Below are 17,782 nucleotides of genomic sequence, written 5' to 3'. Positions count from 1 at the left end.
CCTCTCAAGAAGTTACCCTCTGCACAAGAGTTGGCCACGATTTTTGCCAGGGAGGTCTTCCGGTTGCACGGTTTGCCCAAGGAGATTGTGTCGGATCGGGGGAGTCAGTTTGTGTCCAGGTTCTGGCGCGCCTTTTGCTCCCAGTTGGGGATTCATCTCTCCTTCTCCTCGGCCTACCACCCTCAGTCCAATGGGGCCGCAGAACGATCCAATCAGGCCTTGGAGCAATTCCTTCGTTGCTATGTCTCCGATCACCAAGACAATTGGGTTGACCTCCTGCCTTGGGCTGAGTTTGCCAGGAACACGGCGGTGAACTCTTCCTCTGGGACGTCTCCCTTCATGGCCAATTATGGGTTCCAACCTGCCGTGTTACCGGAGGTATTCTCTCCCCAGGATATTCCGGCTGTGGAGGATCACCTTTCCGTCCTACGTGCTTCTTGGGTACTCATCCAGAAGTCCCTTGAGGTCTCTGCGCAGCGCCAGAGACTCCAGGCTGATCGCAGACGAGCGCCTGCTCCTTCCTACCAGGTTGGAGACCGTGTATGGTTGTCCACCCGCAACCTCAACCTTCGAGTGCCCACTCCCAAGCTGGCGCCTCGCTTTGTTGGTCCCTTCCGAGTGCTTCGCAGGGTAAACCCGGTAGCCTATGCCCTTGCGCTTCCTCCTGGCATGCGGATCTCCAACGTGTTTCATGTCTCCCTGTTGAAGCCACTGGTGTGTAATCGTTTCACTTCCTCGGTTCCTCGGCCTCGTCCGGTCCAAGTGGGTAATCGTGAGGAGTATGAGGTGAGCAATATCCTGGACTCACGCCTGGTCCGCGGTCGGGTGCAGTTTTTGGTCCATTGGCGTGGTTATGGTCCAGAGGAGCGTTCCTGGGTTCCCTCAGCAGATGTCCATGCTCCTGCCTTGCTCCGAGCCTTCCACGCACGCTTCCCTCAGAAACCGTTCTTTACTCCGCGGAGGAGGGGCCCTTGAGGGGGAGGTACTGTCATGGTCTTACCTTCTTGCTGTTCTCCTTCGTTTGACATGTGCTGGCGGCCATCTTGGTTTCTGGGTTTCTTGTAGCCTCCCACCCTGCGGCTCCTCCTTCCCACTGGGAGGAGCTGGATGCCTAGCTCATATATATAGGAGGTCTGTGGCTTCAGTTCCTTGCTTGGTCCTCCTGTGTTCACATGCTTCTAGTCTGCTGCTGCTTCTGGTTCCTGATCCTGGTTTCGTCCGACTACCCTGCTGGTTCCTGATCCTGGTTTCGTCCGACTACCCTGCTGGTTCCTGATCCTGGCTTCGTCTGACTACCCTGCTGGTTCCTGATCCTGGCTTCGTCTGACTACCCTTCTGGTTCCTGACCTCTGGCTTCGCTAAGACTCTGCTTCGGTTTCGCCATCCGTTTGGACTTTTGCTTTACAGCTTTATTTTCAATAAAGCCTTCTTATTTTCACTTATCTCTTGTTGTATGTCTGGTTCATGGTTCCGTGACAGCAGGGGCGGAGGGAGCCGTCTTTTTTAGTCACGAAGAAAAAACCGGCCCCAGCAGGAGAAGAAGATTTTCTTATGAATCCTCTCTGTAGGTTCTCACGTATATAGTCGGACATGGCAAGAGTCTCAGGAGGTGAGAGAGGATAAATTCTGCCCCGAGGTGGAGTAGAACCGAGTATCAGATCGATCGGGCAATCATAGGATCGGTGAGGAGGAAGAACCTCAGCTTGTTTCTTGCAGAAGACATCCATGAAGGAATGGTATGGCTTGGGCAGCCCAGAAGGCGGAGAAACTTGCGGGTTCTGTTTGACCAGAGCAGGCTTGAGACAGCGGTCCGAACATTAGGAGCCCCAACGCGGGATCTCACCGGTGGACCAATTCAGGACAGGGCTATGACGTTGAAGCCACGGCAGACCCAGGAGGAGTTCGGAGGAACAGAAGGGAAGGACAAAGAATTCTAAAGTCTCGGTATGAAATATTCCAATGTCCATCTGCAGAGGCTGGGTACGGAACTGCACGGTGGCTGAGAGTCTCTCACCGTTAACAGTAGAAATGAAAAATGGCTTGGGTAGATGGATTACTGGAATACGGTACTTGTCAACCAAGGAGGCGTGAATGAAGTTGCCAGCTGAACCGGAATCCAAGAAGGCGGCTGCGGAGAAAGAGGACTTGGAAGAGATGATCAACTGCACGGGTATGATGAGACGTGGAGAGGAAGAATCCACACCTAGCAACGCCTCTCCCACGCTTACTAGGTGCGAGCGTTTCCCGAACGCGGTGGACGGAGAGGACAATCTCTAAGGAAGTGCTCGGTACTGGCACAGTACAGACACAGGTTCTCGTTTCTGCGGCGGCTTCGTTCTTGCGGAGTCAAGCGTGACCGATCCACCTGCATGGCTTCCACGGCGGAAAACCCAGGAGCGGGTTGAGGGGGATGCGGAAAAACGGGAGCCAGACAAGGAAAGCGTCTAGGACGAGCTTTTTCCTTTTCAAGGAGGAGTTCCTCTTGTCTTTCGGCGAAACGTTTGTCTATCCTAGTGGCCAGCAAGATGAGGTCACTAAGAGTGGAAGGAAGCTCACGTGCAGCCAGAACGTCCTTTACTTCACTGTTAAGTCCTTTCTTGAAGGTGGCGCAAAGGGCTTCATTGTTCCAGTTCAGCTCAGAGGCCAGGGTGCGGAACTGAATGGCATAGTCACCCACGGAAGAACCTCCTTGGGTCAAATTTAGTAAGGCAGTCTTTGCGGAGGTAACCCTGGCAAGCTCCTCAAAAACATTCCAGAACTCTAGGCAGAAGCTCTGGACGGAAGCGGTGGCAGGATCTGCGCGGTCCCATAGTGGTGTAGCCCAGGCCAGGGCCTTCCCGGACAGTAAACTGAGAATAAAGGCTACCTTGGCTCGCTCAGAAGGAAACTGGTTGGACAGAAGCTCGAGGTGGAGAGAGCACTGCGACAAGAACCCACGGCACTGCTTAAGATCTCCGTCATATTTGTCTGGTAAGGACAAACGGATTCTGGAACTGGTGGTAACGGCAGGCGGAGGTGATGCAGCAGGAGCAGACGGAGGAGCTGGCTGTTGCAGAGAAGGAAGGAGCTGCTGCAACATAGCGGTCAACTGGGCCAGCTGTTGACCCTGCTGGGCCACAATGGTGGTGAGGTCCTCCAGGCTTGGCAGGGGAACATCAGCGGGATTCATGGCCGGATCTTACTGTCACGAACCGGCAGGACAGGTAGTGAATCCTCTGGACCAGAGAGGCGATGGCGCGGGTTGTACTAGAGGACCGGTTCTAAGCAGTTACTGGTCTTCACCAGAGCCCGCCGCAAGGCGGGATGGATTTGCCGCGGCGGTAACTACCAGGTCGTGTCCCCTAGTAACAACTCGACCTCTCTGGCAGCTTATAAGGCGTGGTACACAGGGAGAAGGTAAGAGCGTAGTCAGACGTAGCAGCGGTCAGGGCAGGCGGCAAAGGTACAAAGGCGAGTGGACGGTAGCAACGGGTACGGCAACAGGTAAGGCAAACTAACAACGTAGGGAACGCTTTCTCTGAGGCACAAGGCACAAAGATCCGGCAGAAGGCTGTGGGAGGAGAAGGTATAAATGGGCAGTACACCTTAACCCTTAATAACCCCTTTGGACCAGGCACCAATCACTGGTGCACTGGTCCTTTGAATCTAAGAGTCCCGGCGCGCGCGCGCCCTAGAGAGCGAGGACGCACACGCCGAGACGCTGGAGTGCTGCCTGGGGGCATACGCTGTGAGCGCTCCGAGGCCAGCAGGGGACCCAGAGCGCTCAGCGTAACAAATGTGAGATGAGAAAAAGGTCAGCTGCGGACCAACCACGGCAATAATACATAGTATGCTGAAGCAGGAAGCTGTAGAGTAAAGAATGGGGTAGCGCCATCCTGGGTTGTCTTCCACACACGGTCCATTTCAGGTGAGATTAGGTCGCAGCATTTACCTCCACGGCTTTTTGACGTCGGTGTTGGAACTCCACACCTGGTCTTTTATTCTAGTTGTTGTTTATCCACCATTCTTTACTCTATAGCTTCCTGCTTCAGCAGGTATTATTGCCATGGTTGGTCCGCAGCTGACCTTTTTCTCATCTCACATTCTTTGGATATATTTGGTTTATGGGCTGGTCATTGTACCAAGTACTTTCCTATGACCTGCATATTACATGTATTACTGTTTTTGTGACCTGTGTGTTCTCCCAGGTTGGCGCCTTTTCTCTCCCTCTCCCTGCTCCCATCCACCTTGTCCATGGCATTATCTGCATGTATTTTTAATCATGTTTTGATATAACTCAATAAAATATTTATTCTTTGGTACTTTGAGCTCCATTTCTCTTTTTTCGCTATTGTACTCGGAGCTTGTACCGAGTTACCTCTCACGGGTGCCCTTTGTGGTTATATTGGGTAGGCACTGTCCTCCTTCCCTTTGGGTCACCCGGGGTCTCTCTCTTTTTTTTTTCCTCTTTTTTGTTTTTCTATGTATTATAGAAGTAGAAAAATTGAAACTTGGAAATTTGCAAATTTTTCCAAATTTTTGTTAAATTTTTATTTTTTTTTTATAAATAAAAATTATTATTTTTTACTCCATTTTACCAGTGTCATGAAGTACAATATGTGACGAAAAAACAATCTCAGAATGGCTTGGATAAGTCAAAGCATTTTAAAGTTATCACCACATAAAGTGACACTGGTCAGATTTGCAAAAAATGGCCTGGTCCTTAAGGTGAAAATGAGGGGTTAAAGAGTTAAGCCACTGAGATCGGAATACCCTTCCTATGCGGTAAGGAGATGTGGCTGGGGTTATTGGAACAGTCAAGCATGAAAGTGAATGACAGCCAGTGGCGGATCCAGAGCCTGGTCTCGGGAGGGGCACTTTCAGATTATTTTCTGTCCGCCGCCACAAAACAATGGTGCTTATAGAACAGACTACACAGTGTATGCTATATGTGTATAACAAACATATGTCACATGAAAACTCACAATTACTTGACTTGGCCCTTGGGGATCTGGGACACCACTTCAACACTTTGGCTGGGGGGCTCGGTGGAGCTGATGTGTTTTATCCTAATGAGAAATATTTCATAATAAGGATTTGGAGAAGGGGCAGAGGAATAGCAGAGCAGGGAGAGGATGGTGCTGCTACTAGGGGGTCATACCATGGGAGAGTAATAAAACCCACCAAAATGCCACCCCAGTAACAATAATTCTCCTTATAATGTGACAGTGCAAAAAATACCCCCTTGTAATGCCCCTAGGTGAGCTAATGTCCCCATAGTGCCCCCATAATGTGCCAGTATAAAATACCCCTATATAGTGCCCCCAGTAAATGCCCCCATAGTGCTCCACACCCTCCTTCCTCCTAGTGCCCCCCATAATGTACCAGTATAAAATGCTCCAGTAGATGCCCTCAGTGTCCCCCATAATTTGCAAGTATAAAATACCCCTTCTTAGTGCCCCCCGTAGATGACCCCATAGTACTCCTCTCCCCCTTTCCCCATAGTACCCACCATAATGTGTCCCAGTATAAAATTGTACTGTACAATGCGCCCCATATAAAATACCCCTTCTTTGTGGCCTCAGTAGATGCCCCTATAGTGCCCCCAATCATGTGCCAGTATTAATAACAGCCCCCCATGTGCCAGTATTAATAAAAGCCCCCATGTGCCAGTATTAATAACAGCCCCCCATGTGCCAGTATTAATCACAGCCCCCCCATGTGCCAGTATTAATAACAGCCCCCCCATGTGCCAGTATTAATAACAGCCCCCCCATGTGCCAGTATTAATAACAGCCCCCCCATGTGCCAGTATTAATAACAGCCCCCCCCATGTGCCAGTATTAATAACAGCCCCCCCATGTGCCAGTATTAATAACAGTCCCCCATGTGCCAGTATTAACAGCCCCCATGTGCCAGTATTAACAGCCCCCATGTGCCAGTATTAACAGCCCCCGTGCCAGTAATAACAGCCCCCCCCTCCCCGTGCCAGTAATAACAGCCCCCCATGCCAGTAATAACAGCCCCCCATGTGCCAGCAATAACAGCCCCCCATGTGCCAGCAATAACAACCCCCCATGTGCCAGCAATAACAGCCCCCATGTGCCAGTAATAACAGCCCCCCATGTGCCAGTAATAACAGCCCCCTATGTGCCAGTAATAACAGCCCCCATGTGCCAGTAATAACAGCCCCCCCATGTGCCAGCAATAACAGCCCCCCATGTGCCAGCAATAACATCCCCCCTGTGCCAGTAATAACAGCTCCCCCTGTGCCTGTAATAACAGCCCCCCCGTGCCAGTAATAACAGCCCCCCTCCCTGTGCCAGTAATAACAGCCCCACCCCTGTGGCAGTAATAACAGCCCCCCCCTGTGCCAGTAATAACAGCCCCCCATATGCCAGCAATAACAGCACCCCATGTGCCAGCAATAACAGCCCCCGTGCCAGTAATAACAGCCCCCCATGTGGCAGTAAAAGTATTGTATATATTTAAAATAAAATAAAAACACAAAAAAAAACACATACTTACCTCCATGTCGGCGATGCGATGCAGGCCTCTTCCGGCCTGTGTCCCGCGCTGTATGGCTCAGGCGGCGCGATGACGTCATCGCGCCGCCTGCGCCGGCCTCTGATAGGCTGCAGGCACTAGGCCGGCAGCCTATCAGAGGAAGGGAAAGGGACACGCCTCTCCCTCTCCTGCCTCAGCACAGCCATCTGTATCGCTGTCCTGATGAGCGCTTCCAGCTTGGGGGGGGGGGGGGAGAAACAGAGTCGCTCGCCACGCTATGCCTTTTGTCTAGCTTGCATCCACTTTTAAAGGAGTTATGGAAACAACATAGCACAAGCAGCTCAGGTGTTTCCATAACCCCAGCCACCTCTGGATACTGCATAGCTTTGGTCCTTAAAATGAAGTCCCTAGGTAAAACTCATACACTTAACAGTAAAAGTAGATTTGTTGCTGATACCAGCCAATAACAACAACACCAACAAGGCCCGTTGTGTGCCCAGTATGTTATGCTGAATGTAGCGCCTGAAAGCTCTGTGCATTTCATCATTGGTGAGATCTATTCATATATATATATTTTTTTTTTTTGGAGTGTTCCATATATACATTCACCATTTTCTTGCATAAGGTTATGGCCAAGCAATTACTATTAGCCTAAAGCTCCTTTCATTAAAACATAGTGTTATAATGTACAGTATCATGGGAAGATTGTTAGCATTTTATAAATAGCTTTTTATATGTATTCATTTTATTGGACATATTATAAGCATAGTATTTGCTCTTTTAGGTATAACGATTGTTGGACACAATGCAGAAGGCAAAGAGAGAGTTATTCCTTGTCAGACTCCTGGATGTTATTCTAGGGTCATCACATACAAAGCAGCTTCCTTGGATCAACTTAGAACCCTGACTTCTATTTCTGAAAACTGTGAACAGTTTGTTAAAGTAGGTCTATCTGCCAAATTGACTTTTACTATGTTTTTTTTTTTGTTAGTTTTTTTTACATATTATTCTGATATCATTGCTAATTAATTGCTGTTTAAATGGGGAAGATATATTTTGGATGTTGAGCAATTGTTTACATTGGTAACATCTATCCATCTGTAAGATCAGTTTATCAAAATTTAGGAAAGGAGTTGAAAAAGGTAACTTTTATAAAAAAATATTGTACATTTGTTGGTGACGCCTATCAGTTCTGTCTTTATTGCTATATAACAAATAATCAGTGAGGGCTCATGCACAGAAACCAATTTTTTTCCGGGTCTGTTCCTTTTTTTTTTTTTTTGTGGCCCGTATGCAGAACCATTCACTTCCCTGGGGCTGCAAAAGAAGGAAATTACTCAGTTTGCATTCTGTGACCGTATGTCCGCATGGTCGTTCTGCATAAAATTAGAGCATGTCCTATTATTGTCTGCATTATGGACAAGGATAGAACTGTTCTTTTAGGGGCCAGCCCTTCCGTTCCTCAAAATACTGAATGCACATGGCTGGTATCCATGTTTTGCAAATCCACAATTTGGGGACCGCAAAACATTCAATGGTCGTGTGCATGAGCCCCAAGGTACATACTGTGGTCATTGATGCATCTTCCCAATTTTAGATTCACCCTTTTCATTAGGGCTCACGAATGTATCTGTTTTGTGGTCTGCAGATCCTACAGATCCTGGCCCTGCGCATGCCACCAATTGTTTTCAAACTTCTTTAGAAATGTCCTATCTTTGTCTGCAAAATAGACAAGGATAGGGCATGCGCTATAATTTTTGCGGGGCAGCGGAATGGACAAATGGATGCAGACAGCACACTGTCTTGTGTCTGGTCTCAAAAACATTTTGGTGATTTAGTAATACTAACGACAGAAAATGACATTTTGGTGCAAATCTACACTTACTCAGACCTCCCAAGTGTCCGTCTTTTGGAGGGACAGTCCCTCTTTTGGACCCAAGTCTCTCTGTCCCTCTTTTCTACTTAAATGTCCCTCTTTTTGATCTGGAGGTGAGGTATAGATTTGCATTGTTTCACTTACAATACTGATCAAGTAAGCATTTGGTACCTATTTGTATATTTGACCCCGCCTTGTATATTATTTCATTATTTGTTGCAATTTGGATTTTAGAAATGTCTATATTCAGATATGTTTTGTGCTATTGTGCGGTAAGAAGACTATTAAATTGTATAAATTACAGGAAAAATTGACTTTCACAAAATGAACCTCTTTGACCGTCCAAAAATTTGGGAGGTTTGCTTACTCATAGCAGTTATTGACTTAAAGGGGTTGTCTCACTTCAGTAAATAGCATTTATCACGTAGAGGAAGTTAATACCAGACACTTACTAATGTATTGTGATTGTCCATATTGCTTTCTTTGCTGGATTCATTTTTCCATCACATTATACACTGCTCATATCCAGGGGTTACGACCACGGCTGCAGCGCAGATGTGAGGTGGCCAGGATAGGAGCTGCTGAGCATGCAGGATTATCATTGCTCGCACAGTCCCGGCCACCAGAGAGGCCAGTGCTTTTTCCTGTAGTGTGCAAGCAGGGCTACTGCTGCTGGATTGCAGGGTGGTCTGTAACCATGGATACAAGCAATGTTAAATGCGAATAAAAAAAATGAATCCAGCCAGCAAAGGAAGCAATATGGACAATCACAATACATTAGTAAGTGCCTTGTATTAAACTTTCTCTACATCATAAATGTCATTTGCTGGAGAAAACTCCTTAAATTTTCTAGTAGTACACATTTTAATAAATTAATTAAGTACAACTGGAGTTATTTACTAGAATGATTTTTTTTAGACTGGCATATGAAACACTGATCTTAAATGGGTTGTCCAAAATGTAAACTCATGTCTTATCCATGATTACAGAGGTTCTGTTTCCACATAAAGCATGTGTGCTACCAAGCAGTCCCATAGAAAATACATGGAGCACAAGCAAATATACTCGACCACTGCTCAATTCATATGTGGAGGCACAGGACCTCCCATTCTTGTTACAGTGGAGGTCCCAGCATTCGCATCCCCACCAATCAGACATTTTTTTCCTATCTTGTGGATAGGGGATGAGTTTAAATATTGGGATAGCCCCTTTAATATACGTGAGCTATAGACTATTAGTAATTAAAAAGTCATTTGAAATATTAGTGTTTGCAATATAGTACATGCATAATTGGCAATGTAATGTTGACCAATGATTATACATTGTTCTATTCATGGTACAGCCCACAATATTACTTAGCTGTACTTTAGACCCTGACCTTTTTATGTGGATGATATTCTAAATCTTATAAAGTACCAATTTAGAAGACATCTTGGCAGCCTATTCTTACCTATTATACCATTTATAGCTACTATTACTACGTTAGTAAGAGGAAAGAGATTGTGATAGTTTGCCCATATTATACATTTTTCTATGTCACAGTTGGACTGTCGACATGTCCGTTTTTTGGATGGACAATGGGGTTGGTGGGTATCCAGAGATGGAGAGCAGATCATTTCATGGGGTGGAGCCAACACAAATGGTGGGAGATGTTCTTGTGGAGAAAAAGGTAAGACATTCTTTTCTTTATACTGTAATCTCATCTAAAACTGGCCCGCATGCAACAAAGCTGCGCCCAGCCAATGACTGGATGATTCTAGTGTGGCCATTGCCTGCCGTAGGTAGACATGACTTGACAAAAAAAAAAAAAAAAGTGGAGGCATATGTTACTATACTCCAGCATTAATATCTAGGTCGTTAATAAGCCGAGTAAGCCATGTCTTGACAACATGCTCTGTCTCTGGACTCTAGTTAACTTACCCACTGACACCATATATGTAACAAGGTGGATTAAATGACAAGTTCAGATCATGAAAGTGCTTGTGTTATGAAATAACCCCACTTCTATGCACCGTAGGAGAATGTGCAAATGGTATCACTTCCTGTAACTGTGATGCAAATGACGATATGTGGAGAATGGACGAAGGAGCTATTACAGATAAGTCTTCTCTGCCAATTCAAGAGTTTCGGTTTGGAGGCACAAGTGATGTGCCAATGGCAATGGCATTCCACCGGATAGGCAAGCTCCGATGTTGGGGAACCAGTAAGTCAGCATTTCCAGATACTAGATAACCTTCTTAACTGTTGGCTTCTAGTATTCACCTGTAAACTAAACACTACCCAAGTCCTAATTTGTATAAGAGAGTATTACATTACAAATTAGAGAATTAACCCCTTCAGGACCCTGCCATATTTCACCTTAAGGACCAGGCCATTTTTTGCAAATCTGACATGTGTCACTTTATGTGGTGATAACTTTAAAACACTTTTACTTATCCAGGCCATTCTGACATTGTTTTCTCGTCACATGTTGTACTTCATGACAGTGGTAAAATTGAGACAAAAAAATCATTTTTATTTATAAAAAAATACCAAATTTACCCAAAATGTGGACAAATTAGCAAATTTGCTAATTTCTATTTCTCTACTTTTATAATAGATAGTAATACCTCCATAGTTATTACTTTACATTCCCCATATGTCTACTTCATATTTGGATCATTTTGTGAATGCCATTTAATTTTTGGGGGACGTTAAAAGGCTTAGAAGTTTAGAAGCAAATCTTGAAATTTTTCAGAAATTTTCTAAAACCCACTTTTTAAGGACCAGTTCAGGTCTGAAGTCACTTTGTGAGGCTTACATAATAGAAACCACCCAAAAATGACCCCATTTTAGAAACTACACCCCTCAAGGTATTCAAAACTGATTTTACAAACTTTGTTAACCCTTTAGGTGTTTCACAAGAATTAATGGGAAATGGAGATGAAATTTTCGAATTTCACTTTTTTGGCAGATTTTCCATTTTAATCTATTTTTTTCCAGTTACAAACAGGGGTTAACAGCCAAACAAAACTCAATATTTATGGCCCTAATTCTTTAGTTTACAGAAATACCCCATATGTGGTCGTAAACTGCTGTATGGGCACACGGCATTGCGCAGAAGGAAAGGAACGGCATATGATTTTTGGAAGGCAGATTTTGCTGGAATGGTTTATTGACACCATGTCGCATTTAAAGCCCCCCTAAAATAGAAACTCCAAAAAAAGCGACCCCATTTTAGAAACTACACCCTCAAGGTATACAAAACAGATTTTACAAACTTTGTTAACCCTTTAGGTTTTACACTTTTTGTGAGGCAAGGTAACAAAAAATAGCTGTTTTGGCACCGTTTTTATTTTTTGTTATTTATCGGACAGGTTAGATTATGTGGTATTTTTATAGAGCAGTTTTTTACGGACGCGACTATACCGAATATGACTACTTGTTTTGGTTGTTTGTTTAGTGATTTTATTTAGTGTCTCCACATTCTGAAACCCTTGTTTTTTTTATTTTTTGGGCGACTGTCTTGTGTAGGGGCAAATTTTTTTCTGTATGAGATGACGGTTTGATTGGTATTATTTTAGGGTGCATATGACTTTTTAATCGCTTGCTATTACACTTTTTGTGATGTAAGGTGATAAAAATAAAACTACCGGAGGTGTTAGGTCATGTGATATTTTTATAGAGTAGGTTCTTACGGATGCAGCAAAACCTAATAGTAACCAAATTTTTTTTATTGATGTAAGTTTTACACAATAATATCATTTTTTAAACAAAAAAAATTATGTTTTAGTGTCTCCATAGTCTGAGAGCCAAAGTTTTTTGTGCGATTGTCTTAGGTAGGGGCTCATTTTTTGCAAGATGAGGTGACGGTTAGATTGGTACTATTTTGAGGGGCATATGCCTTTTTGATCGTTTGGTGTTGCACTTTTAGTGATGTAAGGGGACAAAAAATGTTTTTTTAGCACAGTTTTTATTTAAATTTTTTGATGGTGTTCACCTGAGGGGTTAGGTCATGTGATATTTTTATAGAGCAGGTCATTACGGACGTGGCAATACCTAATATGTATACTTTTTTTATTTTTTTTACACAATAATATTTTTGGGAAAAAAAATCATGTTTTAGTGTCTCCATATTCTGAGAGCCATATTTTTTTTTATTTTTTGGGTGATTGTCTTAGGTATTGTCTCATTTTTTGCGGGATGAGGTGACGGTTAGATTGGTACTATTTTGGGGGCATATGCCTTTTGGATTGCTTGGTGTTGCACTTTTAGTGATGTAAGGTGACAAAAATATGTTTTTTTAGCACAGTTTTTATTTTATTTTTTAATGGTGTTAATCTGAGGGGTTAGGTCATGTGATATTTTTATAGAGCCGGTCGATACGGACGCGGTGATACCTAATATGTCTACTTTTCTTTTTTTCCCTATTTTTTACACATTTTGTTTACTTTATTTTGGGAAAAGGATGCTTTTTTTTTACTTGAAACTTTAAATTTTTTGTAAAACTTTATTTTTTCACTTTTTTTTCAGTCCCACTCTGGGACTTCAACTTTTGGGGGCCTGATCCCCTTTACAATGCTTTACAATACTTCGGTATTGTAAAGTATTGGCTGTAAGTGTATTACCAGTGTATTACCTGCTTGCTTGCGAGATCCTGGGGGCTAAGTAAGGCATCGGGCTGCCTTCCATGCCATCGGGTCCCTGTCACAGCAGTGCGGGGACCCGATGGCAGCTCCGATCCCCGCATGGACAGCGCACGTGCATCTGTGTTTTCACTGATGCCGGCGCATGCAGCAGGGGTCCGGCTATCAGTGACTGCACATACACCAAATGGTTGGCAGTGTCCACTAGTCTTAAGGCTCTATCAGATGGCACGATTTTCCAGCCAATTATAGTTAACAAGGAGCACCAGCTCCCGATAAGTGACCCGTATAATCGAGCAGTCAATTAGCAGATGAATGAGCAAACTTTCTTTGTTGCCTGATTGGCATCTTTCATCAGGATAAACCAATTATCGGCAGCATATCTCCCTGTATATTCAGGCGTGTGCTGCCGACAATGAATAGAAAAGAATGAGGTAGGAGCAGCTGCTGTAGAGATCATTTCTCCCACATTCAGTTTGCATCGGCCTGTGCAATCGGTCCAACATCGGTCAGTGTAATAGGGCCCTAAGGGTACTTTCACACATGCGGCAGGACAGATCTGACAGGCTGTTCACCCTGTCGGATCCGTCCTTCCGCTATTTCGCCATGCCGCCGCACCGCCGCTCCGTCCCCATTGACTAATAATAATGGGGGACGGGGGCGGAGCTCCGGCGCAGCACGGCAGTGCACGGCGAAAGGCCGCCGGAGTAAAAGTACTGCATGTCCAACTTTTTAGTCCGGCGGCCTCTCGCCGCGAACTGCCATGCTGCGCCGGAGCTCCGCCCCCTTCCCCATTATAGTCAATGGGGAACGAAACGGCGGTCCGGCGGCACGGCAAAATAGCAGAAGGACGGATCCGACAGGGTGAACAGCCTGTCGGATCCGTCCTGCCGCAAGTGTGAAAGTACCCTAAGATGTATGGAGACTGCTGAAAGTCCCCCTGGCCTCAGACATTGGCAGAAATTTTTTTTGGGCATGTTGAAACCAATTATTTACCATTCACTCTCCATGGAAATATACAGGGCTAACAGCTATCCAATGTGTTTGACCAGCTTTAGTATGTTGGTATGACTATACATTGTATGTATTTCTAAAATTTGCAGCAAGCACCATCATAGACCCTGTTATAAAATTGTCCCCACAGAAAATAAGCCCTTTAAAATATGCAACATCCTTTAAAGAACACCAGTCAGCAGGATCAACCCTATTAAACCATAAAGCTTGGTAGGTTAGATCTCACTGACTAAAATAATACCCGTCTTGTGAAAATTGGCTGTGGCATTTCCCCCAAAAAATACTTTTATTTTTTATGTAAATTTAGTATTCAGTGTCTTGAAGGTGCACTTCATCTTTCCAGTGCTGGGCACAACCCCTAGTGCATTGAAACCCTCATTTGCATCTTTTTCTGAGAAACCCTACAACCAATTTTTGCAAGACAGGTGTCATATTAATCTCCAGGATCAACCCTACCAGGCAGTATGCCTGATTTAATAGGGTTGCTCTGGCTGACGTGCTCTTTAAGATATTTAATATCATTGGCTTCTGAAATCCTCTAGAATCCTGCCTATAGTCTTAATGTTACTTATCACTAATTTTTACTCGAAAGTTTCAGAGCCTCCAGTGTTAGAGTCTTGTGCTGCTCTAAAAGAAGCTGGAATTACCGATTCAGGACGGTATTTAATTGACCCAGATGGAGTTAATAAAGGTGTTCCTCAGTTCGAGGTCTTCTGTGACATGTCATCTCATGCAGGTAATCCTCTCCTCAATATCTCTGTAGCGTCTTCTGCTGCCTGTGTGCCAGGACAGAAATCGAATCCAGCTAGGATCTGGAGTAGATTTCTGATGTAATGTATGCCCATTTTCTGCCACACATTGTTAAAGGGTTTGTCTCATCTCTTACATTGGTGGCATATCGCTAGGCTATGCCACCCATGTCATATAGCTGCGGTTCCGACCACTGTGACCCACTCCTATCTCTAGAATGGGCCCTTAAAGTAAATAAGATTGCACCATGCAAGAAAGGCCACCCTCCATTCAATTCTGAGGGAGTTCTGAAAATAGCTGAGCACTGCCTCAGCATTTTACAGCAGTCCCATAGAAGAAAATGGAGAGGTGGCTGTGCATGCGCAGTGCACTCTCCATTCACTTCTGTGGGACTTCCAAAAATAGTCATGTGCACTCGCTCGTCTATTTTTGGAACTTGAATGGAGAGCATGTGTGCATACATGGTGCACTTTCATTCACTTTAGGGGATCTGTTTAGGAGATAGGAGCAACCCACACCTCTTTAACACTGGTGGTATATTCTACCGATGGAGCTCCTGCCTCACCCACACACAAAATGGCACTTGAGACAAAATTTGTGGCACTTCTACACAAAAACTGGCATAGAACATTAGTACATGACCCCTATAGACTTGTATTTTAAAGCCGATTCCTCTACAGCTGTAAATTACCATACTCAGTTCTTACAAATAGCACAGTATCTATTATTATAACTAAACCTGAAAAATTACCTGTACATATGTCTGCCCCTCATTAGCAATCTTTACCCTTCTAGCGGGGGCTCATTTTACAAGCAGACTAAAGGTGCATTTACACGGCCCGAGAATCAGGCAGATTATCAGGAAGGATGGTTGCTGCGAACGGTCATTCCCAACAATCTGGCCATGTAAATGTGCCGCCAAGCACCCAATGAACAAGCGATCTGAGTTTTTTTTTTTCTCTGATTTAAGTCTTCTTCTGTTCCGATATTGCACAAAACATATCCGTATGGTTGCCGTATTTGATCAGTTTTTTGCGGATCTGAAACAGTAACTTATTAGGCTTCGTTCACATCACCGTTCAGCCTTTCCGTTCTCCTGCTCCGTTTAGGAGTAGGAGAACGGAAAGGACGGAGAAGGCACATAACTGAGCCAAACTGAACCTAAGGACCCCGTAGACTATAGTGGGGTCCGTTATCTTTCCGCTCAGAAGATGATTTTGGAGCGGAGACAAAAGTTGTGCATGCAGGACTTTTGTCTCCGCTTCAAAATCATCTTCTGAGCAGAAAGATAACGGACCCCATTATAGTCTATGGGGTCATAAGGGCTCCGTTTGGCTCAGTTATGTGCCTTATCCGTCCTTTCCGTTCTCCTGCTCCTAAACGGAGCAGGAGAACGGAAAGGCTTAACGGTGATGTGATCGAAGCCTTAATCACCAAACACATGAGCAATATGGGCTGGGCATAGCGTTTCTACAGTATGGTTCCACAAAATACAGATGAAATACGGATGACACACGAATGTGTTCCGTGTGCGTTCCGTATTTTTTGCGGACCCATTGACTTGAATGGGGCCTTGGACTGTGATTTGCGGACAATAATAGGACATGCACTACTTTTTTGCGGAACGGAAATGCGAAAACAGAATGCACACGGAGTACCTTCCGTTGTTTTTGTAGACCCAAATAAATTAATGGTGCTGCATACGGTCCGCAAAAAAAACAGAGCGGAAGCGGAAAGAAAATACGTTTGTGTGCATGAGCCCTTAGAATCACTGCACACTTCACTTATTTGGGCAGTCACGGGGCCAAAACTGACCAAATAACTCAAGTATGAACTCTTTACAGGTCAGTGTTAGCTCCAGGTATAAAGAACCGTGCAGAGGCCCAAGATCCTACTATAGCGTGAAAGAGCGCACTCCTTTTACACCAATTCATTGATTCCACATAGATTTCTACAGAACCTATTCTATTAAACGAATATACAAGTAGAGTCCCCCTGACAGAGTGGAGTAGGTGTCAGCAGTTAGTTTGTGTTGACGTCACTGATTATTTTGCCCTTCCTCTGATCCATTAGAACAATAACCCCAAAAAAGCTGATCCTGTCTGTGGAGCATGCGCCTTCACTCGGTCAGCATTTGGTCAGTAATCCATCAGTATTATTACTAAAGCCCAAAAAAACAGGAGTGGATGCAAAGCAGAGATGACATGTGAATGGAATATTTGCATGTCTTCTGTGTTTTGTACCCACTCCTGCTTTTGGCTACAAAATCATAAGCCAATTCTGATGCAAAATAGGGACTATGTCATGCAAGCCTTACAGCTGCTACATAGACAGGATTCATTGTGCGTCTCATTTTTCCTTCCTTCTGACAGATCAGAAGAAGGGTCAAATAAATGATGATGTCAGCCAGGCCGAAAGGCAAAATAGTGGCCCAGTCATGAAGTGGGGAGGGTGGTAACAGCATAAGAAGTCCACAGAGTGGCCCTATGACATAGTGGTGAGGTGGAAGCAGCATGAGGAGACCACAGAGTGACCCGTTGACAGAGTGGGGAGGTGGGTGGCAATACCAGTACCAGCTGAATATAGTGGATGAAAGAAGGATCACTTGGCATCAGATGTGTGGCATCAGGCTGGTGACAGCATCAGAATAGTAGCTGAGGCAGGTAGCCAGAAGAAACCGGTCTCTTTTGTCAAAGTGTTGGTGTGGCACCATGGATGATCTAGTCTGATGCAACAGGCATTGGTGGGTGGAAATCCTGGTTGATCCACGCATGATTCATCTTGACAAAGGTCAGTCTCTCCACATTTTGGGTGGACAGATGAGTTCTTCTTGGGGTTACTATGGCCCCCACCGCACTAAACACCCCCTCTGATGTCATACTACTGTCCGGGCAGGACAGGTTTTCCAGGGCAAACTCTGCCAGTTGCGGCCACAAATCCAGTTTGGCTGCCCAGTAGTCCAGTAGATCTTCAATGTGGGATGGCAGGTTGCTGTCCAAATATGCCACCACCTGCTGGTTCAGGTCCTGCT

The 17,782-nt window shown here is 44.9% G+C and overlaps 1 protein-coding gene across 2 annotated transcripts in view; it reads left to right on the top strand.

The window, feature by feature from the left end:
• LOC121001914 overlaps window positions 1–17,782 on the top strand; it is a 121,514-nt gene that overhangs the window by 54,251 nt on the left and 49,481 nt on the right. For both annotated transcript variants that reach the window (XM_040433152.1, XM_040433153.1), the window contains exons 8-11: window positions 7,271–7,428; window positions 9,905–10,031; window positions 10,380–10,565; window positions 14,594–14,737. In XM_040433152.1, coding sequence (XP_040289086.1) covers window positions 7,271–7,428; window positions 9,905–10,031; window positions 10,380–10,565; window positions 14,594–14,737 — 615 coding nt within the window. The remainder of the gene's footprint in view (window positions 1–7,270; window positions 7,429–9,904; window positions 10,032–10,379; window positions 10,566–14,593; window positions 14,738–17,782) is intronic.

The sequence above is a fragment of the Bufo bufo genome, chromosome 5 (assembly GCF_905171765.1).
Source record: "Bufo bufo chromosome 5, aBufBuf1.1, whole genome shotgun sequence".
Lineage (NCBI taxonomy): Eukaryota > Metazoa > Chordata > Amphibia > Anura > Bufonidae > Bufo > Bufo bufo.
This window is presented reverse-complemented; position numbering and strand designations above follow the sequence as displayed.